The sequence below is a fragment of the Schistocerca serialis genome, chromosome 1, assembly GCF_023864345.2.
Source record: "Schistocerca serialis cubense isolate TAMUIC-IGC-003099 chromosome 1, iqSchSeri2.2, whole genome shotgun sequence".
In the NCBI taxonomy this organism is placed as follows: domain Eukaryota; kingdom Metazoa; phylum Arthropoda; class Insecta; order Orthoptera; family Acrididae; genus Schistocerca; species Schistocerca serialis.
In genome coordinates, this window is record NC_064638.1 from 432,373,553 (window position 1) to 432,401,352 (window position 27,800).

At 41.0% G+C, this 27,800-nt stretch overlaps 1 protein-coding gene across 1 annotated transcript in view; it reads left to right on the top strand.

Moving 5' to 3' along the window:
• Window positions 1–637: 637 nt before the first annotated feature.
• Window positions 638–27,800, top strand: part of LOC126481481 (V-type proton ATPase subunit E 1-like) — a 106,362-nt gene continuing 79,199 nt past the window's right edge. Inside the window, exon 1 of the mRNA XM_050105300.1 lies at window positions 638–792. Within this exon, the coding sequence (XP_049961257.1) occupies window positions 638–792 (155 nt within the window). The remainder of the gene's footprint in view (window positions 793–27,800) is intronic.

Below are 27,800 nucleotides of genomic sequence, written 5' to 3' on the forward strand. Positions count from 1 at the left end.
AAATAAAAGTTCAGTTTCATTGTACGTTAGCTTGGTCAGATTATAAAAATGCACGTGTTGGCACATCCTGCTCAGATCAAGAAAAAAAGTCAGAATTACCAAGTGCAATCTGACCATTACGAACCCGTGAATTGACAAGCAGTGGAGTATTTATGGTATAAAAATATGTTAATTTAAATGCCATGAGGTATGTCATTCTTGTATTTAAAATAAAAATCGTAACTGAAAATCAAGCTTGGTGAATAGCTGACGAAAGAATTTAGAAGAAACGGCGTCATCGACATCTATACAAACGCGACTGCAAACTGTAACATCATTCACCAAAGATAGACACCCCTCCCAAATCCTAAAAATATCAAACTACTTAAACTAAAACAAATGAAAATCACATAGTACTCGCACAACGCGGTCTATTTCTTAATGCAGCGTTCGCATAGTAGAGTCTAAGTAAGATACTGTGAATTGTATCAACAGAACATGGAGGCACAACCCGTTCGAGACATTACTTCGATATTAAGCAGAGAGAACTTAAACAAGGCTGTAAGTGATATATTGTTGCCCTGTAGATTGCAAACAGCAGACGACAGTGCCATTAAAATGAAGGTCTCTGTTTCAGATTGCCAACATATTAGCTTTTATGGAGAAAGATCTGGAGGAGACGCTAGAGGACCTCGAGGATGACATTGACGAGTCATATACACTGACGAAGAACAGCATTATATGGACTGAAGTGAATCAAATATCGCGCAGCTACACCAAGCAGGAGAAGAAAATGAAATCCAAGTTCAAACTGTGAGTACCGTTTGGATCTTCTCACAGTCGCCAAATAAATATTCCAAAAGAGATCACCGCTACAGATGAAGTTTTGTAATATCTTTGGTTAAATCGTGTCCATTACAAAATGTCATATTTATACGATGGGTTTGGGACAGATATTTACCGGTACATACATTTTTCTCCATGGAACGGTGTGAGAGAATTTAGAGCTGCGACCCAGGATGGTAAGTTACACGAAAAAAAAAAACAAAAAACAAAATACAGCTGAAGGTGCAGCCTTAAGTTGGTAGTTGGTTTAAAGGGGAAGGGACCAAACTGCTTGGTCATCGGTCCCACAGCGTTCAGTCCAGGAATGATGGCAGATCAACAAAAAATTTAAATAAGCCTCCGAAAGTTAGCGAAACGTTGAATTCAACATTTCATCAAAGAAGTTACAATTAGTTTTCACTTCTTTTGTACAGTTAGTTTAAGGTCCAAAATTTTGAATGTACATATAATTGTGCTGGAGTATCTCAAAGTGTTTGTGCGATGTTGTTGCTGTATTTTCATGATAAGCCCTGTATCAGCAGCAGAAAATGCTAGACATGTGAAAAACATTTGCGTAGATGAGCTATTTAGCGCAATGCATTCATACAAAGAGTACTAGGAAAGTTTTGCAATACAGCTTTCTTTATTTAATTTTTTCGAAGTAATTTCCGCTACACTGGATACACCTCTCCATCTTCTGAAACAAGTCCCTAAACCAGATCTTCCATACTTCTGCAGGGAGTAAGGCACACTCATAGTCCCAAGCCCCCCGCCCTCATCACTTGAAAACTGCACTCCTATCAGCTTCATTTTCACACGCAGGAACAGTGCAAAGTCACATGGAGCAAGGTCTGGACTGCACGGAGTGTGCTCAAAAAGTTTCAATCCTGTATGCCGCAAATATTCGGTGCATGCTTTGGTGTCGTGAACTTGAGCATTGTCGTGATGGAGGAACCAAGTGTCCATTCTTGACTTCAGTAGCACATTCTTCAACGATTAGATGACTGTGGCCAGGCACTGCTCAGTGTACCACTTAGCTGTGACTGTCTTCTGGGGTCAACAGAAGCGTCCGATCTTACCCGTCGGCTTTGACCCGTGACGTAAGCGTGTTGTGGTGTGTGACGTCATTACGGCGCGGAGTTTGATTTGCGATTGTGGCGTGTTTGTAGACGTCTTGTTTTTGTTTGTCGTGCTCTCTGGTGGTGTGTTCATGGTTTTCGTTTGTTTCGTTTGTTTCGTGTGGTGGGGTCAGTTTTCTGTTGCTCAGGTGTTGGATTTGAAGCGGAATTTCTATTAGTGAGTTAATGGTTAATTTAATGCTCATTGCTGTACGTCGGGTGAGTTTGTTATTGAGTGTATTTGGTTGTGGTTTTTTGTTCAGGAATGGATATGAAAGACCGCCTTAACAGTGTTCGGTTGAGGGCGATGATGGGGGAGACAGCTTTAGAGCTGATTAAATTTCTTCAGCTATTTGGCTTAATTGCCGAGGTCGTGAAGTGCGGTGTGTGCCGTAAACCTATGAAATTGGTTAAAGTTCCGGACTCTCGGACCAGGGACGGATACATGTGGTGTTGCCGGAAAGATGGCGTATGGCGTTCTGTAAGGCGTGGTACCTGGTTCGAGAAGTCTGGATTGGCCATGCGTGAGATTGTGCTTATTACGTATTATTTTTGTTATAGTTGCGGGCAGAGTTTTTGCGCGTTTGAGACTGGTGTGAGTGAGAGGACTGTTTTAGACTGGTATTCCTTTTGTCGTGAGGTGTGTTCCGAATTTATTAAGTACAGGGGTAAGTTGGGTGGGCATGGGGTGCTTGTGGAGGTGGATGAGTCGCAGTTTGGTAAAAGGAAGTATGGGAGGGGGAAGTCTGTGGCTGGTCTTTGGGTGTGGGGGGCTGTTGTTCAGGGGGGTGGGGGTACTGAATGTGTTTTTAGGGTTGTGGAGGGGAGGTCGAAGCCTGAATTAGTGGGGTTAATTGAGGAGTATGTAGAGCCGGGGTCCACAGTAGTTTCAGATGCGTTTTCTTCATATAGGGGGTTGGGTGAGAGGGGATTTAATCATTTAGTAGTGAACCACAGTCTAGAGTTTAAGAATTATGATACTGGGGCTTGCACTAACACAATTGAGGGGATGTGGGGAGCGGTTAAGTCAGTTCTTGGGAGGGGGAAGAGGCGCTCTTCCAACCTTCAGTCTCATTTAGATGAGTACTGTTGGCGGAAGAGTGTCCCAGAGGGCTATTGCATTCTTCGGGTTTTTTTAAGGGCTGTGGGTAAAATGTATAGACCGAAAGTGGTTAGTTAGGGTGGGCTGGGTAGGTGGGTGGGTGGTTTATTTTGTTGTATAGTGTTTGTGTGTTGTATTTTGGAGTTGTGGGGGAGGGGGTTGACGTTTGGGTGGGTTGGGTTTTTATTTTAGTTCAGTATTTTTTCGTTGGTGTGTGTGTGTGTGTTTTTGTATGTGTGTGTGTGTGTGTGTGTGTGTGCGTGCGTGCGTGTGTGCATTTGTGTGTGATTGTGGTGGCCAATCTAGTTTGTGGAGCTGGAACTTTTTTGAGGTAAGTTCCGTTTTTTTTTTTTTTTGGTTATTTATGTATGTTTTGTGTATTGGGTATAGGTTGGAAACATCCGATCTCACGCGTCGGCTTTGACCCGTGACGTAAGGGACCTACACACTGATCTGTAGCGTAGCCCTGAATACGAGGTTAGGTTGGGAGTTTTTTTTTGGAATGCGGCCGCGGCAGCGGCCGCCTATGATTCGAAAATATTGATTTGACACTAATGAACATGTATACGTAATATGAAGCAATTTGATGAACATATTGATCTGTAGCGTAGCCCACTTGAGGTTAGGTTGGGAGTTTTTTTTTGGAATGCGGCCGCGGCAGCGGCCGCCTATGATTCGAAAATATTGATTTGACACTAATGAAGCCTGTGGGGGGATGGGGGGGCACTGCAGACTCCCCCCACCGCATAACGACACATGATGATCAAATTTTGAAAAAAAATGAAAAATTTTTTCCGTACCTGCTAAACTGCATAAGTGCCGATGTATGTAGGTGTAAGGGAAGCTTTGGTTTCTTAGTTTTCTATTGGGGGATGTGATCGGTAGGTTCTGTTGAGCTATATAGGTTAAGGGAAGTGTCCGATTATGGATAGGAATGTGTTTTTTGGTATTTGGTCAGTTTTGTGATGTTGATTTATTTCGTTGTTTTGCGTGGTTTTGAATGGCGGTCGGTGGCTACATTTCTGTATATTTAGTTTCTCCGCACCCAAAAACCCCTAATTTCCCACGCTTGTCCCGTTACAGTCATTAGGCTTTTTGTGAAACTTGTGTATTTCAGTGTTTACAATACGTATGCGATGTTTTTATATCCGCCATATTGGAATTGTTTATAGTCGTTTCCGCGGTATTTGTGACGTCATGGGTCAAAGCCGACGGGTAAGATCGGACGCTTCTGTATTTCCGTCTTCTGTGTGTCCAAAGCAGCATACTCCACAATTCCACTCGATTAAAAAAAAAAAAGCAGCTATTATTTTTTCTTTGCTGATCGGGATTTTCTGGCAGCTACGTGTCTATCGTCATCTTCGAAGACGCAAAGGTTATTTTGAGTCTGGGTGGCAAGCACCAAAGTAGTATAAATTACTCTTGTAGTAACTTTCACTCCTTTAGTCTGAACTACTTCAGTAAATTACTTCTGTAGTAATATGCTCTTTTAGTAACTGTTGGAGAGCTCAATTTCTGTTTACTTCTTTAGTACTGATGCCTTTTTACTAAAGAAGTAAACCATTACTGCACACTGCTGGCACGTGCGTTATGTTCTCTCTCGAAGAATAGTGCCTATTGATTGTCGGCAGACATTATTGCGTCACCTTTTGCGTAATTTATGTTCATTGATATAATTTTAGAAGCCAGAAAGGTTTATTAAATTGAATTATTGTAACTGGAAAATCAAAATGCTATTGTACTAACTAATGACAAGATCTGTGTATTATGAAAAAGAAACGTGCCATTAATGGATGAATCTATTGTTAACACCGCCATCTATAGCAACCAATGCCCATTGTTGGTTGGTGAAACGTATTAATTTAAACGCCAGTTTGAGTTACAAGCTAGCAGCAACATGAAGGTAGCCAAGAAACGTTCAAAAAACATACCAGAAAATGAAAAGGGCGTTTTCCTGAAATAATGAAAAAGTACATAACTACTTTTGAATGTAAAAAGCATGATGTCAACATGCTAAAAAGGAAAAAGGATGCTTGGAAAAAAATACACGTTGAATGCAACGCAGAAGCTCTTACATAAAGATCACAAGAGCAACTGAAGGTAATTTGGAAGGACATGAAAGTAAAAACAAAGCAAATGCAAGCTAAGGGAAATCGAAAACAATTTCAAACTGTCGGTGGAGTAGGTGAGACCAAGATCGACGATATAAGCCAAATGGTTGTTGATATGATTCCACAAGTTTTCTAGAGGATAGGTGGGATTAACAACAACGACACACCTGAAGATAATGTGATACTTTCAAGCAACTTCGATGATGATAACTGCTCTGAAGGTAGCAATGAAACTGCTGAAGGTGGAACTTTATCCCATAGTCATGAACCTCTGCTTGCTTTCTCTGGTCGGAGCTTGTCAGAAGATGTGCCCAGAGAGAGAGAACATGCGGTTGTAGTGAAAAACCGAGAGTTGTCGAAAAAAAGCAGACGAGCTTCATTCCTTAAAAATGTGTTGAATACGAGAGGAATACAATGCAAAAATATTATTAATAGGAAGACAAAGAGAAATCATGGAAGAAAAGCATAACCTCGAAATGGAAATTATGAGTAAGTTCAAGAACGTAATGGGGCAAACTTCAGCTTCCAGTTCTTCAGCCAATGTGCTCGTGAAATATGTTTTTTTTTGAATGAATAAGAAAATATTCATATGCATAAAACATCTTCTATTTCCTTGATATTTTTTGAAATGGTTAATAAGTCCTTGTTTCTTGTATGGCATAATATTTGTGTTTATCATTTCAGCATTGGTACTAATTTTTGTTAAAACCATATTTTAATATGTATCTGAATTTGTTATATTATAAAAGAAGTTGTTTTAGAAATAATCGAAACATTGTATGACTTTGCATACTTAATTAAGAAATAAAATCAGAATGTTAATCTCCTAGAAAAAACATAACTATAAAATTATACATAAATAAAATAAGTAAATTTTCACTGCAGTAGTGAAAATCCGGTGGCTTTCATTTAAGAAGGATAGGTCTTTACACAAACTTCTAATTTTACTAGCAAACTAGGTACGGTTTCAATTAAAGTAACGAAGTATAATAGATCTTCTGACAGCTTGACCTGCAACATATGCATCTGGCTGAAATGCATATTGTTTGATGTCATTCACCTCCACCGCATCAGGGTGAAACACACCTCCAACTTCTATTCCAGAGTTTTCTAGAACTGTAGCAGCCAAATAATATTCCCACACTTGTTTGGTTTAAATGGCATTGATTTAGTGAGAATTTGGAAACGTTTCTTCCAAACACAGTACGCTCACTCTATTACACACCTGGTAGCAATATGGGCTACTGTAGCGCTGTTCGGCTTCTGTGTGGGCTCGGAACACAGGCATCATGAGATGTTTGGAGAGAGCATATCCACTATCTCCAACAAGCAACCCATCGTATTGTCCATTTCAAAATTCTGCAGCAACTCTACTATTGTCCCAACTGCGTGTATCATGCATGGAACCTGGCCAATGGCTTACCACGTTCAAAATCTTCATATTGGCATCACAGATCATTTGTGTATTGATAGCAAAGAAATTCTTGCGATTTCGTATAGTTGCGCTTATGCTCTGGACGGACAAAGTACCAGTATATAGGCACAATCTATGGCCCCTATGACATTTTGGAATCCACCAGTTCGATAGAATTCCCTTTTGTTCTTTGACATATTTTCTTGGCTCTGTGACATGGACACATACAGTGGCTTTAAGGCAGTTAAACTGTTTATCACACCGTTAAAAGCTCTTCAAGCACCAGTAGGATGGATATTAATGGGACCCCTCATACGATTTGATAAGTACCTGTGCGAAAGATTCGCAGTCCACAGAGAAGTTGCAGCCTAGGAGACAAAGCACAGTTCCCGACAGGATTATGGTGCAGTAATGGCTTGTTGTGACTGTAGAAACTTTTAATTTTTATTCTTGCTTTTGTGACCATAATAAGAGTCCAGGCTTCATAGGCAAACAGCCAGCCGACATTAAGAAATAGTCCACCAGGACGTAGGGACAAGATAAGCGGCGGAGGCTGCCAAGTATGGCTTGTTGATCAAATAACTTAGTGTTTGACTTCCTGCCAGAGGAAGCAGCATGAATCAAACTTGCGCAATGGAAGACGCAAACACCAGGGCGATAATACAGCAAGAGAGATTGTCAGTCATGTTGCGGAAAAGACTCGTGTGGAACCAAATTAAGTTGTGTGCAGCTAGAAACGAAAGTGTCATGTGGAACTAAGGGCATTCTCGCACAAGCCGACCAATTAGAAACGAGAGTGTTGTGTGGAACGATAGGCATTCTTGTGCAATCTGATCACTTAGAAATGAAAGGTTCATGTAAAACAAATTACCTCGTGTGCACGCAAGTACATGAGAAACGAAATAAAAGGCCAGGCAGCGGAATAGCTAGAGGCAGAGATTCAGATGCAGATTCAGAGCCAGTGCCGGCAGTTTGGAGATTCTGCAGCGAGATGCCAGCGGGGCCTAGTAGGCCCATAGCAGCCGATACAGCTGATAAAGACTTCAACTACGAGAAGACGGTGATAGACTCTGGTGGACAATCAGGAACTGCAGGTCAAGTAGGATCTTTAGAGTTTCATTGGAATAGTATTGAACAGAGGCTGTCAGTCTTTGTCTCAATTACTTAGAGAGATTTCAGTGCTAACCAATAACAAGTGATTGCTTTGTACTTGTTTCTTATATGTATCGGCAATTAGCTTTGAAGTAGCAAGTCCGAATAAATAGACTAAGTCTTACTAAGGGATTTATGGTCCAGCACCTCACATAAGTATATGTGAGAATAAACTTGATAGAAACTAACCAATCTTTTGTGCCTATTGCAATTCTGTAACCTATTTTCAGGAAACTAATTTGCTTCAAACCAAGGAGATTCTCTCCCTCTCATCTCCGATATATAGAGGTTGACAGCAACTTATAATTGACCCATTGTCATTAACGTCCCGATTGCACTACGCAGTTCGCACTTACTTCATTCTGGTATAGTGAGGCTGTGCCGGGATGCGACAGGGTCCAACATACCGAACAGCAACTCAAAATATTCCTTGCGTATCCCAAACCGCTCTTTGAAATCACTGTCGCTATACATCACAAATGGATCTCTTCTCTCCATTACAACCCTCGTTTTTGGGATGTTCACCTCTTCATCCATCTCCATATATTCTTTGTAGTCCAGGTAATCCATAGAATTCGACACATAAAACACAAAACTCAAAGATCGCACCTTACTCTTTTACTTTACTCCTGCTACTGCCTAGGAATAAATTTTGACCTTATTTCCCCCTTAAGTTACTAACGCAGTAGCGTACTCTTCAATGGTGCTCTCCGCCAGTAATACTTTGGAAGATAATGAAAACTTCATTCCCGGAGTAATGTACTCCTTTGGTTCAGTAATATTGACTGGAAGTCGCCGATTTCCTTCCCTCTTAGTAACTTACTACTGTGAGTTAACGACCATTTCGCTCTCATTTAAGTATATGACCGAAAGAGACAGCCTTGTAGGAATTGTGAAACGAATCCTGTCGTCCAGGACCATGCGTCACAAAGAGCGCAGATTCGCTACGAGATGGGGAAATTCACAGGCGTCTTTTGTGCTTAATGAGCCAGGCTGCCGCGCGGAGGGACTTGTGGTTTGGGGCGCCATGTCACGGACTGCGCGGCCCCTCCCGCCGGGGGTTCAAGTCCTCTCTTGGGCATGGGTGTGTGTGTTGTTCTTAGCATAAGTTGCTTTAAGTTAGTTTAAGTAGTGTGTAAGCCTAGGGACCGATGACCTGGGCAATTTAGTCCCTTAGGAATTCGCACACATTTGAACATTTGAGGCCAGGCTGATCAGGCCTAAGTGCTGTAGTGTGCGAGTGAGACAGACGAGAACCTACGTCGTAGGGAACCGTGTAGGAGCTGTTTGTGCTCAGGGAGGCGTAGCAATGTTAAATATAGCGGACCGAAGATCGGCCATAAAGGGAAACATTTATGAAAACTATTTAATTCTGAAGGAATTCTGGGAGTGAAGCCACAGTAAATTTAATCTTCCATCTTTTTTTAAATTTTCACGTGGTCCCAATAAAACTTGAATATTGATCATATCTATAATAGTTTAGGATTTACTGTTGAAGTGAAATTAACAAGTTTTGTAGCAAAGACCTGAATGCTAAAATATGAACGCTTTGATCGATCTTAACGATCGACATTTCACATAAAAGTGCATCATTAAAATGACAAATGTCGTAAATATCAACTCTGTAACTTTATTTGTTTAAAAGATATAGTAAATTTAAATTATCAGTATTTTCAGTTAAGCATCAAATTATCATTTTTTCCACACAAAAACATTGAACGATGACAGCTTGACTGACACCTTATTGAATTGTTAGGTAATAGAATATTTGTTGTTAAGTTTAGTGCATAATGATTACTTTTGTTCTTTATTTATTTATCAGAAAGCACACTGATGTAAGGCTACTGGCCGTGACATTCAAAATTAAGAAGGAAATTGTATTGGTTTTATGTAAAAGAATTTAACGTTTATTATATAATGGATATTATTGTTATTTTATTTAGAACGTGAAAGTGGTCAAGCCTTGATTATTTCAATACGTTGAAACATAAAATAATGTAGAATAAGATGTAGTCAATCAGACGGACGGCTTCAGGGAAGGGAACTGCACTAGTCAGTTGAGCGATGAAGCTCGGCCCGCGGGATACGTGGCCGGAGACGGGCAGAGGGACAGTGCTGGTGCAGACACGAAAGCGAACAGTTCGGCTTGAGTAGTGATGGGCTAAACTGCGATTTTCAGTATCTGTTATTCTTAACTGTGTTTTGTCGCAGTTAATAATCGCAGTTAACGAATCCAGGTCTTGTACCCATCCGCACTCTACAGCTGCTATTTCTGCGATTCCTGCGACTTCTGCTACTTCTACGATTTCTGCGATTTAGCCCCGTATGAAAAAGTTACACTTGTGCACACAGAAAATTGCATCTCAACAAAACTATTAGTAAGTATGTTTTACATTTGTTCTTCCATTGGCTTTAATTTGTATTAAAGAAACAATTGTGAAAATATTAATAGTGTAATTAATATGTAAGTATCCATACGGTACCATAGTAGTTCGTGTTTAGAAAACGAATTCTAACGTATTGTTATGTTCACTGGTATCCGAACTACATTTCAGTCACTCATATAGTGATAATTCAAAATATCATTGTCAACAAATCCGGAGAAATTGCCACTTTATCTTTAGACTGTCTTCTCAGACGAGAGGTTAGTTTCTAAGTGTTTCAATGAACTTCATTACTTAAAGTGAGATCGTTCTTGCAAATGTGAACATCCCCCATTGAGTGGCTTTCATTACAAGAAATATTAGCAATACAGCTCTGTCAATTACATTGCTTGTAATTAGTGACAGCAAAAATGTTTAATAATCCTTGTGATTTTGCAGATGCTGTTCCAACTCTGATCACTGGTTGCTGTACGTATCTATCCACATCAAGGCTCTTGAGAGAGAATAGTGAAGATTCAAGACAACTCTTACAGGATTTGCAGTTTAAAAGTACCATAATTATGAAATAGGTGTGCAGAATGAGTGATTGAACTGTGTTTAATTGAATTTATTATACGATTTTAAAGGAATGATAAGTAAATGTTAAATACAGTGAGTGAATAATGAATATCTTACTGATATAATAATTCAGTCACCGCAGTTTCTGACCAACCATTACTGGTGCTGAATGCGCATGTCATCATATAATATGCGCACACAGTACATCGATCTCATGAGGCACAAGGTTCGTATAATGAAGTACAAACGTTGGCCAACAGATGGCACTAGCAAAGAATGTTAACTGTGCTTTTTAGTTGCTACTTGCGACCTTTAGTCGCTACTTGTCACAGAAATCGCAGTTCGACTCAATAGCGAATAGCAGAGAAAGAGCGTTGTACGAACTTTGGCCAACAGATGGCACTGTTAACTGCGCTTTTTAGTTGCTACTTGCGATTTTTAGTTGCGACTTGTCACAGAAATCTCAGTTGGACTTGATAACGAATCGCAGAGAAAGAGCATAGTACGAACTTTGGCCAACCGATGGCAATGTTATCTGCGCTTTTTAGTTGCTACTTGCGACTTCTGGCCGCGACTTGTCACTGAAATCACAGTTAGACTAAATAGTGTCTCACAGTGATAAAGTGTAGTACGAATGTTGGCCAACAGATGGCACTGTTAATTGCGCTTTTTAGTTGTTACTTGCGACCTGTAGCCGCGACTTGTCACTGAAATCGCAGCTTATTCCATAGCACGACACCAGGTTTACAGAAAGCAGTACGAGATTCGGCCAACAAATGGCAGGCGGCATTGAATGTGAAATGCTACTTGCGACTGAAATCACAATTACATTCTGTAAAGTTGTTATTGTGATATCTGTGCCTTCTCAATCACAATGATTTCTAACAGATATGCGATTTCCTGCCCACCACCAGGCTGAAGACACCAAAGTGGACAGTTCTGGTCTAGACACCAAAGGGTACAGTGCTGGTGGAGATGTGAAAGCGGACGGTCAGTCTTTAGGTAGCTAAGAAGTGAAACGACTTAGAAAATTTCACGTTGTCTGGTATTGTGGGACTCAGTCTCTGAGTGGTGAGAGCTGCGCATCTGGTGTGACCTCTAACTTTTCGCACAGATAACAATGTGGAGTACTGGACTTGTATTTTGCAATGAGATTGTGAATGATCGAACTCTGTCAAATGGATATGCACTTGGGTATAACTAACTCTAAATATGGCCACTTTCGCTATTAGTTTGCTTTGTGAATAAATATTATTCTAACCAAATCGCAACTGTGTGCCCTACATCATTCATGGGTCGTTAATTTAGCTCCCGATGATATTATTACTGTTATTATATGTTATATTAGCTTCATATGTTTAATAGAATTTCGAAAATTTGTCATCAACCATACAATTTAACCAAAAGGTCACAAGTGTCTAACTTAGGGTATGTAATGCGACATGTGTGGTTCAACCCCTAGACAAGTTTTAGCCAAGACATGTCACCGAAGAGGAACTGAATGTGAGCCCGAACATCCTTGGGATGTTGGCACGCATCTTCAATGCTGCTCTCTACTTCGGAAGTAAATGAAAAATTTACTCCTGGAGTAATTTACTCCTTTAGTTCAGTAATATTGACTGGAAGTTGCCGATTTCCTTCTCTCTTAATAACTTATTACTTTATTTTCACTTACCCCTGGTTGGTGCTCGCCACCGTTGGTCGGCATGTCATAATAGCACAGCCAAGTCTCGTCACCTGTCACTATGTTATTTACATACTGAAACTGTCCATTAGATAACTTCCTTAACATTTCGCAGCACCAAGTCAAACGTCATGTCATCTGCTCTTCCATCAGTCTATGCAGCAACCAGAGAAGACAAAACCGGCCATTGTGGCTGAGCGGTTCTAGGCACTTCAGTCTGGAACCGCGCTGCTGCTACGGTCACAGGTTCGAATCCTGCTTTGGACATGGATGAGTGTGATGTCCTTAGGTTAGTTAGGTTTAAGTAGTTCTAAGTCTGGGGGACTGATGACCTCAGATGTTAAGTCCCATAGTGCTAAGAGCCATTTGAACCATTTGAGAAAACAAAGATTCTTACTTGCAAATGATCATGCAGAATCGAGCGTATTGCTGGTGCATTTAGCCCTAAGGTATCCTCTATCTGCTTATACATCACTCGCCTGTCTTAATCTAGTATTTTCCTTACAGCATCAATGTTTTCCTCTGTAACTGATGATTGTAGCCTTTCCATCCTCTCGGCGTCCTCCAGAGTGAAATTTTCTCTTTGTAGTTATCTGTACCACCTGAATGTAGGTGACCACGATGTCATAGCAAGGACTTTGAACTAAACTTGCTATCCGGAGCTACAATGCTGCGTCCACAGACATGGCATAGTGGCTACAATGCAGGTATGAAGTATTCTCAGAATACAGCGACAATCAGCCTCTTGCGACTTCCAGTCAAGTCTTATGGCAGGACTTTCCTAGTAGCCTTTGCACATCGCGATAACGATGCACAGGCAAACGGTGTAATCGACACAGGGCTTAAATTGTGTGATGGTCAGGATTCACTCCTTGGAGTGCACTGCATGGAGTTGTAGGGATATGCTTACGATTTATACTTTATGTAAGTGTAATTCTAATAATCCGCCTCTTAACTGCCCAAGATAAACCTCATGGCTATAAATATATGCTACTATGGCGCAAAACATTTGCACTGTATCGGAATCTACATACCAACCAAAATACGGTAATAGTAGTCAGATATGTAATTCCGCTGCCAAATTAATCTGAAGACAGAATTGGCCCAGTTTGACCCTTCGATATTACTGACTTTGAACCGTCATGTAATGGAGCTGTGGCATTTCTTTTATTGGACGACGGGGATGAGCGGGGGGAGTTCTGTTTCGTGCATGTCATTGATTTTTTCAAATTTTTTGTTTATTCTTTTGAAGCTGATTGTTAGTTTTTTCGTTGGAAGATTTTTTACAGTTTGTTTTTCTTTATGTTTGTGTCTCGGTCTCTCTTTCGTTGCATAATTTGTGTATGGTATGTTGGATATTCTGTTTTGTTAAACTCGATTTTATTGCGTAAGTCATTATTTTTATAGCACCCACCAGGAGGTGATAGTTTCAGCTATATTTTTATGATTGCTGGGTTTTTGTTGTTTTGTGTTGTACAGGTATACATAGTTAATGCTAAGCTTAATAATTTCCACGATTTTGGCTTTCTGTATTGGCATTGTGCCACGCGGTAATAGTGGAACAAAGCTGCTAAGAGCCCAAATAATTTATTCAAAATGGTGGTGGTCCCCCCAGCCGTCATGACATCACGCACCCCTCTTCACCCTGTGAAAATGTCGAGAAGGTCAGTTGGGCTACCTCCACCAACCTAACTTCCCTTCCCCCACCCATCCTACGACGTCACCTTGGAAAACGTCAATGGTACTAAGCTAACTTGTGGAAATGGTGGGAAACGGTAATTCCATGAGCCTTTGAGGCAGGGTATTATGTTTTTGATTTTTTATAGCTCAACTGGGCTACCTCCAGTTACCTAAATGGGATACATTCACCTTGATGTGCAGGGACTAACTGAGGTAGTTCATACAGCATCCATCAGAGGGTGCTGTTGGCGTCCCCCCTCCTCCCTCACTCCCCACTCTCCTACCCCACTTCTCCCCCCGCCCCCCTCCACTCTTCCACTTGAGTAGAAGCTTCAGGCTGTGCTGAACTCCATGATAACACAATATAAGCCTTTGCGATGTGTTCAATGGAAGATATGTTGTTGTCAGGCAAGGAGGAGTTTAAAAGCTGTATCACCTGTAAACATGCAGTTGAGGGCTATGCCCATGGCTCCCTGCATGAGAGTTAGAAGGCGAAGGAAATGGTGGAGTGTAAGAAGAATACGCTTCATTAGATAATGATAATGCAGCTGGATGGGTTGAAGTAGCATTTCACTGTTCATGCTGATAGAAACTTGCACTGGAACTGTGTACCACGAGGTAATTTATTGACCCCCTTGGGATAATCCATTCCTCTGAGAAAACACCTCACCCCTACCCCTACCTCTCCTCCTCCCCCACCCATCTCGAAAAAGAGATACTTATTCAGTTCAGAACCACTTTTCCCAATGCTGGGAAATCTCTCAGCCCTCCCCTCCTCCACTTCACCCCTCCTCTTTCCCACCTAGAAATTGGCAGAAAAAAACTCAGCTGTGGTGGAGTGGAAGGACCCCATGACACAAAATTCAAATCAATGTCGACAATATATTGCTGCACGTTCTTTATTTAATCAGTTTGTCGGAGACAAGGCTCCTCCCTGGTGGGAAATAACTCAATTGCAGTACCTCTACCCTTATGACGGCACCTCGCATTCTATTGGTATGCAGTTAGGTCAAAATCCTTACTGCACTGATCCCATGACCTATCAATTGCCCGGAAATACTGAGGCACATCTGATTGATTACTTGCATATTTGATGGGAAATATCTCATGAAATTGATTGACTGTGCAGAATATTGCAATTTGTGGTAAAAATACTTGTCATATATCAGAGATCTTGCATGTACTGACGTATGGTTACACAAGACTCTCCTCCACCACCAAAAGCTATATCCAGTGAAAAAAACCTTCTGATTGCATCTTCACAAGAACCGCCATGCCAGGAGCTGCATCCATGCTGGGCACCTCATGTATTCCTGTGTGCGAAGCTCAGGAGAGAGACCTGCACACAGAACTGACGTACGTGGCATGCGGAATAGAAGTTGCGCTAATCCCCGAACAAAGAGTCAGGTGAAGGCAACCCTTTTCATAGTTGTGCTGACGCGTAAGATGAGGTAGGAAGCATTGGCTTTCTGTTGCCACAAACATCAGGTGTGATGTCGTTTAAGATGATAAAACTGCGACCTTTTACATCGAAGGAAAAAAGAAAACATAGTTTCTTTGTGATGCATGCACTATGTAGCTTTCCGGAGGTGCATAGGGCCACTGTTCACATCTGATTATGGTTAGGAAATTATGCTATGCTTGCATCAGTGGCAGGATTTTCGAGAGAATTAGGAGAGGTCTGTGACTCGCCTGGGAGAGTTAATTCTGTCTGCTCTGGCAAACGCCAACTATTGTGCAGAAAGGTACGTACCATAAATAAAAGACGTGAGGGCCTTGTAATTGTAATTATGCCCTTTGTTTCTCAATGAATATGAGATAACTGCGGCGTAGCGGAATGGTTTTGCTACTGGGAAGGTAGGCCCTGCGAAATGATACCCATGTAGTGTGAGTGTGGAGATACCGTAATTTTTCGGACGCTATAAACTATAAATAATAATCACGCTACTTATCGGGAATGTTACGCTGTTGGAACATAAAGTTACTGTGGTTAGTGTTCCTACATATTATCAGATGTATGTGTGATGTGATCAGATTACTATTCCTGTAAAAAAAAAAAAAATGTATTTCTAGCTGTAAGCTGGGAACAGATTTGACATGGTGAGTTGTTATTTCAAGGCATTGACGGGTATATCTGACCACAGGGGGTGATAAATTCGTTTCGTAAACAGCTGCAGAATATAGCAATGCTAGGGTTCAGCTGGATCTGCTACAGTTAAAAACAGGACCTGCAATGCAACTACCACGTAATGGATGTCCAGAACGTCCTCTCATCGACTCCCCTAAGCTGATTCTCACATGTTCTTTGTCGCACTATCAACTGTGATGTCTTTCCAAAGATTTTGTCTGTGGGAGCGCTGTTCATTATCACATAGTGCTGGATGCCTGTGCTTTACAACACATGACTGAGAGAATCTTGGCGGGATGCAACTCCTTCCAGGATTGAAAATACCTGCAGTCTGTTCTCGAATCTGATTGGCTGGAAGACCTAAATGTCAAATAAATTCCTAGAGCTCAGGGCAATCGAGACAGTAGCCACTGTGAGCGTGGACATACATAAGTTTTTCGGATGCTCCACACATATCACACATATAAACGATAATTGCACTGCTTTTCTGAAATTTGTATGTGCTGGAGTATAAAGTTACTGTGGCCAGTTTCCTGACGTGTGCACGGAAAATTATGTGGGTGGGACTATGTCCAGTCATAAGGGAGGTATAGAGTTGTCATTGAAAATTGCTATTTCAATGCATCAGCAGCCGTAATGGGTATGATAGATTTTAAGTAGAAAATCAAAAGGAGAATATAGATTTCCACGGGACATTGATATTTCCAGGGCCACAGTCATCATGAGGATGTATTTCTGATTTCTTTACTCATTGTCGATTGTCACCAGATTGGTGCTGCAGTCACAATATTTAATTGTAATTAACCAGTAAATATGTGGCTGATTTCTTAGACCGACTCTGCTCGATATCTGAGTGCATGACAGAGGTAGTCAGTGGCTGGAATGAATGGATATTTCTGGCTTAAGGTGCGAGCCAACTCTTGAGTCTCCTGAAGTGGGCATGCCATGTACGAGGACACAGTTGACTTAACTGTGAGAGAGTGAATACCGAACTGTTACTCAGTATCTACTTCTTTCTACAGCTACATCTATACTCTGCAAACCATTATGAGGTGCATGGCAGAGGGTACATCCCATTGTACCAGTTATAAGTGTTTCTTCCTGTACCATTCAGGTATAGAGTGTGGGAAGAATGATTCTTTGAAAGCTTCTGTGCTTGCAGTAATTATTCTAATCTTATTCTCACAATTCCTATGTGAGCCATACATAGGAGGTTGTGGCGTATTCCTACAATAAAAATTCAAAGCTGGTTCTTGAAACGTTGTTAATAGACTTTCTCAGGATAGTTTACGTCCATCTTCAAGAGTCTGCCAATTCAGTTCCCGCAGTATGTCTGTGACACTCTCCCATGGATTAAACAAACCAGCGACAGTTTGTGCTGCCTTTCTCTGTATACATTCAATATCCCCTGTTGGTCCTATCTGGTATGGGTCCCGCACACTTGAGCAATATTCTAGTACTGGTCGCACAAGTGATCTGTAAGCAATCTCCTTTGTAGACTGATTGCACTTCCCCAGTATTCTACAAATAAACCGAAGTCTGCCCCGTCCTTTACCCACGGCTGAACCTATGTGATCATTCCATTTCATATCCCCACAAATTGTTACATCCAGTTATTTGTATGAGTGGGCCGATTCCATCAGTGTCTCACTATTAGAGTTGTAGGATACTACCTTTTTTCGTTTGGCAAGTGCAAAATTCTATATTTGTGAACATTTAGAGCAAGTTTCGAATATCTGCACCAAGTTGAATTCTTATCAACATCTGAGTGAATATTTATGCAGCTTCTTTCAGATAGTACTTCATTATAGATAACTGCATCTTCTGCAAAAAGTCTGATTCTACTATTAATGTTGTTTGAAAGGTCATTAATATACAACATGAACAGCAAGGGTCCTAACACACTTCTCTGGGACACACCCAAAGTTACTTCTACATCTGACAATGACTCTCCAACCAAGATAACAGCTCTGTCCTCTCTACAGAAAAGTCCTCAATCCAGTCACAAATTTCGCTTGATACCTCTTATGATCGTACTTTTGACAATAAGCGTAGGTCTGGTACTGAGTCAAATGCTTTTCAGAAATCAAGAAATACTGCATCTATCTGGTTGTATTGATCCAAGGCTTTCAGTATCTCATATAAGAGAAGTGCGAGTTGGGTTTCACACGATCGATGTTTTCGAAATCGACGCTGGTTGGCATTGAGGTGATCATCTTTTCAGTGGCACAAGGATTAAATTGAGGCAATCTCCTGGGATTTTCTTTGTAAAGGGACCCTTGAAAAGAGAGCTGAGCAAATCAGTTTTTGCTTTGCTACCGTCATTTTCAGTTCCTGTCTCTTTCGCTACCGATTTGACACTAACTTTGGTGACATTAACACCTTTTACACACGACCAGAATTTCTTCGTGTTCTGTGTAAGACCAATTGACAATATTCTGCTACAGTAGTCAGTGAAGGCATCATGCATTGCTCTCTAGACAGCCAAACGTGTTTCATTCAGCATCTCTATATCTATAGCACTACAACTTGTTTTACACATATGCAGTAATCTCTATTTCTTTAGAAGGTTCATTACAGTAATTGTACACAATGGGTTGGGCAGGCCTCGCGATCATGTGTGTTGTGAGTGTTGTCCGATTTTTGTGTGGGAGTTTGAGAAGATTCAATATGGCGAGTGGTTGCACTGGATTACGCGGATTATTCCCCCCTGTAAATTGACCGGTTGACTGCTCGGCGATCGCGGAAACAGCCTCTCCAGCCTCTGAGCAAGTGGTACGGCTGGAAATGTGCATGCAAGTGCCGCCATGACAGATGCCTGTGCCCACGTCTCCCGACCAGCGCGCACGTGAAGACACGATGTCATAGCCAGCGCCGCTGCGGCTCTTTGGCAGTTGGTGGACGGTGCATGATTTCGCAACCGTGAGAGTGGGCGATTGCGTTCTTTTCGCTAGATATGTCTAGTGGGAGGGTGCTTGTGTTATATAACATCGGTGCATATAACACACACAGGTATACAGGGTGTTACAAAAAGGTACGGCCAAACTTTCAGGAAACATTCCTCACACACACAAAGAAAGAAAATATGTTATGTGGACATGTGTCCGGAAACGCTTACTTTCCATGTTAGAGCTCATTTTATTACTTATCTTCAAATCACATTAATTATGGAATGGAAACACACAGCAACAGAACGTACCAGCGTGACTTCAAACACTTCGTTGCAGGAAATGTTCAAAATGTCCTCCGTTAGCGAGAATACATGCATCCACCCTCCGTCGCATGGAATCCCTGATGCGCTGATGTAGCCCTGGAGAATGGCGTATTGTATCACAGCCGTCCACAATACGAGCACGAAGAGTCTCTACATTTGGTACCGGGGTTGCGTAGACAAGAGCTTTCAAATGCCCCCATAAATGAAAGTCAAGAGGGTTGAGGAGAGCGTGGAGGCCATGGAATTCGTCCGCCTCTACCAATCGATCGGTCACCGAATCTGTTGTTGAGAAGCGTACGAACACTTCGACTGAAATGTGCAGGAGCTCCATCGTGCATGAACCACATGTTGTGTCGTACCTGTAAAGGCACATGTCCTAGCAGCACAGGTAGAGTATCCCGTATGAAATCATGATAACGTGCTCCATTGAGCGTAGGTGGAAGAACAGGGGGCCCAATCAAGACATCACCAACAATGCCTGCCCAAACGTTCACAGAAAATCTGTGTTGATGACGTGATTGCACAATTGCGTGTGGATTCTCGTCAGCCCACACATGTTGATTCAACTGGTGGTGAATCGAGGAAGTACAGTACATACTGACGAAACTAAAATGAGCTCTAACATGTAAATTAAGCGTTTCCGGACACATGTCCACATAACATCTTTTCTTTATTTGTGTGTGAGGAATGTTTCCTGAAAGTTTGGCCGTACCTTTTTGTAACACCCTGTATATTGTGCAACGATTTATTTGTGGCAGAAAATCCACAGAACAAATCTACATTTGCATAACAACAGAAGCCCTATGTCAGTTGTACCCATTTCTTCTCTGAAGACTTCCATCAGCAATCACAACAGGGATGACAGCGGATGCAGTCAATACATCTGCAATTGCCAGTCTGCGTATCATCTTAATATAAATCCAAAAATGATTAAGTAAATGAAAAATTACGATAGTGAATGCAAAATTACACTGAAAATTTAAATTTAAAACTTATAATTGAAACATTCTCGGAAGTCTTGGAATGCTCAAGCTCAATACCTCGCCAGTATCAATATTGATAACAGGTAAAATTGTCTAGATTCTCTGTTCCTGGGAAAGATGAACTATCTATATACATTAAGTTTCTGCGGAAACATCACAGTCTGAGATCTACTAGTATTTGTCTGGCTCTTCTTTTTCGTTTTAAGACGGGTATTTTTTCGGTGTCTGTAATCGTCTGTACCTATGATTTAATTACTTTTAATGTCGACCCCCTTAGCTGAGCGGTCGGCACATCTGACTGCTATGCAGCAGGCCTGGATTTGATTCCAAGCTGTGTGGGAGATTTTCTCCACTCGGGAACTCGGTCTTGTGTTGTCCTCATCACCATAAACATGAAAGTCGCCCAGTGTGTCGTCAGCTGAAAAGACTTGCAGCTCCGCACCTGAACTTCTTCCTGTGGGGACTCAGGGCCATCGAATCGATTGAACATTTCGTATGATTTTAAATTATTTCAGAGTACATTTAGTTTGGCTTTATTGTTTTGTTTCTTAACTACCAATTTTTAAGTTAATTATACACTTAGCATAGGTTCCCGATGGCAGTCAGTTGAGTACTTCTCGCAGATGATCCTTTTACCTAGTTTATTTAGAGCTCTTTTTAGCCAGCAGTGATTAATCTCAAACAATGTTGCGTGTATCACTTTTTGCAAGTGTCTTTGTTCTCACTAACAGTTCGACTGGTAATTATAATGGATCGCAATCGCAGTCGTGCTCTTTCTCAAGCTAAAGTTATAAAACCTCTTCACATATCTCCAACTCGAACCCAAACAGAAGAGTTTCAGACAGAGGACATCGAGCAATGAACACAAAACTCCTGTGCATTCAAGTAGTGATTCATCACAAAGCAGTAATGATAATGGCCAACCAAGGCTTTCTTCCAACCACAATGCCGGCCAGATGGCCGAGCGGTTCTAGGCGCTACAGTCTGGAACCGCGCGACCGCTCCGGTCGCAGGTTCGAATCCTGCCTCGGGCATGGATGTGTGTAATGTCCTTAGGTTAGTTAGGTTTAAGTAGTTCTAAGTTCTAGGGGACTGATGACCTTAGAAGTTAAGTCCCATAGTGCTCAGAGCCATTTGAACCATTTGAACCAACCACAATAATGCGGTAACTTGCGGCCCGCAAGCATTGGTACTAGTCGTAAAAGGAGAGTAAGAAGTGAGTAAAATGTTACAATTAGTATAATTGAAGATATAAATTTTGTTTTTATATTATTGACGATTATTTCTCGTCTAATCTACATTTATATAAAATTTATTTTTGAATTATTTATGTCGTTTTTTTCATAATATCTAAGTATTGCAGATGCTACCGTACAAAATGCTGAAAGGAGAGCTGGTACTGGTCATCAAGAGTTTGTTGTTGTTGTAGTCTTCATCCAGATACTGATTTGCCGCAGCTCTCCATGCTACTCTATCTAGTTTTGCTTTTGTTGATGTTCATCTTATGTCCTCCTTTCAAGACAGTGCCCATTCCGTCCAACTGCTTTTCCATTTCATCGGCAAACAGACGTTTTATTTCTTCTCCCTGGACTTTAATCCATAATCCAAATTTTTCTTTTGTTTCCTTTAACGCTTACTAAATGTACGAATTGAATAACATGGGGAATAGGCAACAACCCTGTCTCACTCCCTTCTCCACCACTGCTTCCCTTTTCTGCCCCTCGATTCTTATAACTGCCCTCTGATTTCTGTACAAATTTTAACTATCCTTCCGCTCCCTGTATTTTACCGCTGCCACCTTCAGAATTTGAAAGAGAGTATTCCAGTCAACATTATTGAAAGCTTTCTCTAAGTCTACAAATGCTATAAACGTAGGTTTGCCTTTCCTTAACCTACCCTCTGTGAGAAGTCGTAGGATCAGTATTGCTGGCGTGTTGCTATAACCAAACTGCTCTTCCCCGAGGTCGGCTTCTACCAGTTTTTCCACTCCTCTGTAGAGAATTCGTGTTAGTATTTTGCAGCCGTGACTTATTAAACTGATACTTCGATAATATTCACACCTGTCAGCACTTGCTTTCTTTGGGATTGGAATTATTATATTCTTCTTGAAGCCTGAGGCTATTTCTGCTGTCTTATACATCTTGCTCACCAGATGATAGAGTTTTGTCATGGCTGGCTCTCCCAAGGCTATTTGCAGTGTAATGCAATGTTGTCTACTCCCGGGACCTTGTTGCTCTGTCAAATTCTTCACGCTATCATATCTCCTATTTCATCTTCATTTACATTCTCTTCCATTTGTATAATATTGTCCTCAAGTATTCATACAAGTAGTTCTGTTTTATCGAAAGGTCCCTTTAATTTCCCTGTAGGCAGTTCAAATGGTTCAAATGGCTCTGAGCACAATGGGACTTAACAGCTGTGGTCATCAGTCCCCTAGAACTTAGAACTACTTAAACCTAACTAACCTAAGGACATCACACACATCCATGCCCGAGGCAGGTTCAAATGGTTCAAATGGCTCTGAGCACTATGGGACTTAACATCTGTGGTCATCAGTTCCCTAGAACTTAGAACTACTTAAACCTAACTAACCGAAGGACATCACACACATCCATGCCCGAGGCAGGATTCGAACCTGCGACCGTAGTAGTCGCGCGGTTCCGGACTGAGCGCCTGAACCGCTAGACCACCGCGGCCGGCCCCGAGGCAGGATTCGAACCTGTAGGCAGTATCTATCTTATATGCTTCTACATCCTTACATTTTTCCTCTAGCCATCCCTGCTTAGATATTTAGCACCTTCTGTCGAATTCTTTTTGGAGACGGTTGTATTCCTTTTCATCTACTTCATTTACGGTATTTTCATATTTTCTCCTTTCATCAGTTACATTCAATATCTCTTCTATTACCCAATGATTCTACTAGCCTTCGTCTTTTTACCTAGTTGATCCTTTGCTGCCTTCACTATTTCATATCTCAAAGTTACCTATTCTTCTCCTACTTTATTTCTTCATCCCGTTATTATCAATCGTTCCCTAATGATCTCTCTGAAGCTCTCTACAACCTCTTGTTCTTTCAATTTATCCTGGTCCCATATCCAGAAATTCCTACCTTTGTGCAATTTCTTCAGTTTTAGTCTACAGTTCATAACCGATACATTGTGGTCAGAGTCTACATCTGTCCCTGGAAATGTCTTACAATTTAAAACCTTGTTCCTAAACCTCTGGTTTACCATTATATAATCTATCTGAAATCTTCCAGCGTCTCCGGCCTCTTCCACGTTGTTAGCTAAGATTAAATTATGCTTTGCGCAAAATTCTACCAGGCGGCTTCCTCTTTCATTCCTTATTCCCAGTCCATATTCACCTACTACTTTTCCTTCTCTTCCTTTTCCTACTATCGAATTCCAGTCCCATATGACTATTAAATTTTCATCTCCCTTAACTATCTGAATAATTTCCTTTATTGCATCATACATTTCTTCATTCTTTTCATCGTTTGAGGAGCTAGTTGGCATACAAACTTGTTCTACTGCGGTAGGTGTGGGCTTCGTGTCTGTCTTGACTACAATAATGCGTTCACTGTGCTGTTTGTAACAGCTTATTCACGTTCTTACTTTTTATTAATTATTAAACCTACTCCTGGATTACCCCTTTTGATTTCGTATTTATAAGCCTGTATTCACCTGACCAGAGGTCCTGTTCCTCCTGCCACCGAACTTCACTAAAACCAACTATATCTAACTTTCACCTACTCATTTCCCTTTTCAAATTTTCTAACCTTCCTGATCGATTAAGGGATCTGACGTTGCACGCTCCGAACCATAGAACGCCAGTTTTGTTTCTCCTGATAACGACGTCCTCCTAAATAGTCCCCGCTCCGTGATCTGAATGGGGGACTGTTTTGCCCCCGCAATATTTTACCCAAGAGGATGCCATTATCATTGAACCATACAGTAGAGCTGTATGCTATCATGAAAAATTACGTCTGTAGTTTCCCCTTGCTTTCAGCCGTTCACAGTACTAGTACAGCGAGGCCATTTTGGTTGATGTTACAAGTCCAGATCAGTCAATTATCCAGACAGTTGCATGTAACTTCTGAAAAGGCTGCTGCCCCTCTTCAGGAACCACACGTTTGTCTGGCCTCTCACCAAATACCCCTCCGTTGTGATTGCACCTATGGTACAGCTATTTGTATCGCGAGGCACGCTAGTCTCCCCACAAGTGGTAAGGTCCATGGTTCAGGGGGGTGGGGGTGGGAGTGGGGGGAGAGGCACCAAGAATTTAGGACTGCTGAAACAGCATTGACACACATCGCACCTACAAACTTGGCAGGAAGGAAGAGTCAGAAAAATACTATTCGAGAGACTGCTGAACATACTGGTCATGGAAAATGTATCATTAGGGGGCAACATTCATTACCGCACTTCGCCCATTACTTAGTGAAAATACGTCGAACCTGGTGAGAAAATGCACTGAAACAGAAGCACATATTCTGTTCGATGATAAACTGTGGAATTCGAGTTTTGAATCTGGACTAGCTGGAAGCGTTATTACACATGAATAAAGTAATGTTAAAGATAGTAAATACGAAATATCTTTACGTTTTGTAAAAAAAGGCGTAAAATGCAATAAAATTTTCAGCAATTGTCTCCATTGGGTGTTAGGGGGGAGGCAAGGTCCATGGTTCACGGGTGATGAATTGATAATTATGTCACATAAAAAATACTTTTTTGCTATTACAAACTTAAATTACATTCTCAATCCGTAAATAAACCACAGGAACTACTGTAGGGATTTCGAGCTGATTTTTAGAAATAGTGTGGACGCACGAAGAATGTTTGTGTATATAATTCATAAATATCTCTTGTTTACTGGTTGAGCTACAATGAAGTGAAGTAGCCTGCTGGTGTGAAAACGATGCCTTTGCCATCCAGCGGTCCTAGGTAGAAGGCCACATGTCTACCGCAGCACACCAGCACTAGCATCGCACGTCCTTTACAAAGTGCTCATTTATTCTACACACAAACATTCCCTGGCAGTCTATCCCTATGACATATCCAGCAGCTGTAATGTTTCAGTACAAAGTGATACTTGTAATTCACACATTGTATGGGATGAGGTGCCGATATACTATAAAATAGTCATTGAAGTATTCCATAGAACAGTTCTACATTTCTATAACATCACAAGCCATATGGCCAACTAAAACATCTGGTTCTCTGCAGATTTCCATCAGCAATCACAACAGGGATGACAGCAGAAGCCAGTATCAATTTCCACAACAGGCAAAAATAGCCGAGATTCTCGATTCCTGCGATAGATGAAGTATCATTGTAATAGTCCATACCTCCAATTAAATGATTTTTAATTTGCACTCCCTTAGCTGAGCGGTCAGGACATGTGACAGCCATGGAGCAGCCCTGGGCTTGATTCCCGGCTGTGTGGGAGATTTTCCCCACTCGAGAACTGGGCGTTGTTCTTCCACATCATCATCATGAAAATCGCCCAGTGCGGCGTCGACTGAAAAGACTTGTAACTCGGCAGCCGAACTTCCTCCGGATGGGGATTACTGCCCATCGATGCCATTGATCATTTCATATGACTTTTATTTGTTTCAGAGGAGATTTTGTTTTTGTTTATTGTTTTGTTTCTTAACTACAAATTATTAAGGTAATTATACATTTAGCACATGTTCCCAATGGTAGTCAATTGACTATTTGTCACAAATAATCACATGACGTGATTTATTTGGTGCTCTTGTTAGCCAACAATGATTAATCTCATACAATGTTGCGTGTATCACATTTTGCACGTCTCTTTGTTCTCACTAACAGTTCGACTGGTAATTATAATGGATCACAATCGCAGTTGTGCCCTTTCTCAAGCTAAAATTGTAGAACCTCTTCACATACCTCCAATGGGAGTAGACGAGTTTCAGAGAGAGCACATCAGACAATAAACAGAAAGCTCTTTTGCATTCAAGCAGTGCTTCATCAGAAAGCAGTAATGGTAATGACTACCCAAGGCTTTCTTCCAGCCACAATAATGCTGTAACTTCGGTCTGCAAGTATTCCTACTAGCCGTAAACGGAGAGGAAGAAGTGAGTAAAATGTTACAATTAGTGTAATTGAAAATATAAAATTTATTTTATGTTGTGCTACTGTATAAAATGCTGTAAGGAGAGCTGATATTGGTCACCAAGAGTTTAGCAATGGTGAAACAGCGTTGACACATATCGCACCTACAAACTTTGCAGGAAAGAAGAGTCAGAAAAATGCTATTCGAGACACTGCGGAACATACTGGTCATGCAAAATGTATCGCTAGGGAGGCAAATCCAATGATGCATTTCACCTATTCCTTAGTGAAAATATGTTGTATTGGGTGAGAAAATGCACTGCAACAGAAGCCATATTCTATTCGATGATAATTTGTAGAACTTGGGTTTTGAATTTCGGCGAGCTGTAACCTTTATTACACATGAAAAAAAGTAGTAAAAGTAATATTAAAGATAGCAAATACGAAATATCTTTACGTTTTGTTGAAAAAGGCATAAAATTCAATAAAACCTTGGGCAATTGACCTCCATTGGGTGTTATAGGGGATAGTGAAAGCTGGGCGTTCAAGTGTTATAGGTTCTTGGGTGTTGCGTCAGACGTTGTCGTTCCTACAATACCACTCCACGCTACTCATGAGAAAATTTCAAGGATTCCGCAAAGTCTCGAACAACACAAGGTTAAGCAGTCGACTCCCGATGACTGGAATAATGAAGTATCTGGTTTAAGAAAAATTCGAATGTTCGAGGCAGAGTCAGGAAAAAGTCGAAGTAAGAGTATTCCCTACAAAAATAAATGTGATATATAGTACTGTAGTTTAAACAACACTCGTATCCATTTCCTTAGGGAAGCGGAAAGTAACAACTAGAACTTCAGTTATAAAATAGTTCATTTTGTACTTTGTTTCAATTTTTATTTGTTTTAACATTTTGTCACTCACACTTTTTTGTTGAAGTGATAGGACAATGGAAATTATATAATAGTACTCAAACATCCATGGTTAGCATCTTGCGGTATCAGAAGAGGTTTTTATTTCTGAGACCCATCCACGTTCGCTGCAAGCAACGGCATTACTCTTTTTAATTACGACTTTTTTCGTTTTCAAAAGTTAATGTCCGTCAGCAACACATTTGGAAAAACGGTCTCATTTCGTCATTTTTGAACAGGTCACGTGTATCATCATTTTTCAACAATCTTCTTAGTTCATTTTCCCACGCCGGCAGAAATGGGTCATCAATGTTTGGACTCTCTCCAAAGATATTCTAAAAAACGATTTCATTTCATTTTCAAGGTGCTCAAAAATGGTTCAAATGGCTTTAAGCACTATCGGACTTAACATCTGAGGTCATCAGTCCCCTAGACTTAGAACTACTTAAACCTAACTAACGTAAGGACATCACACACAACCCTGCC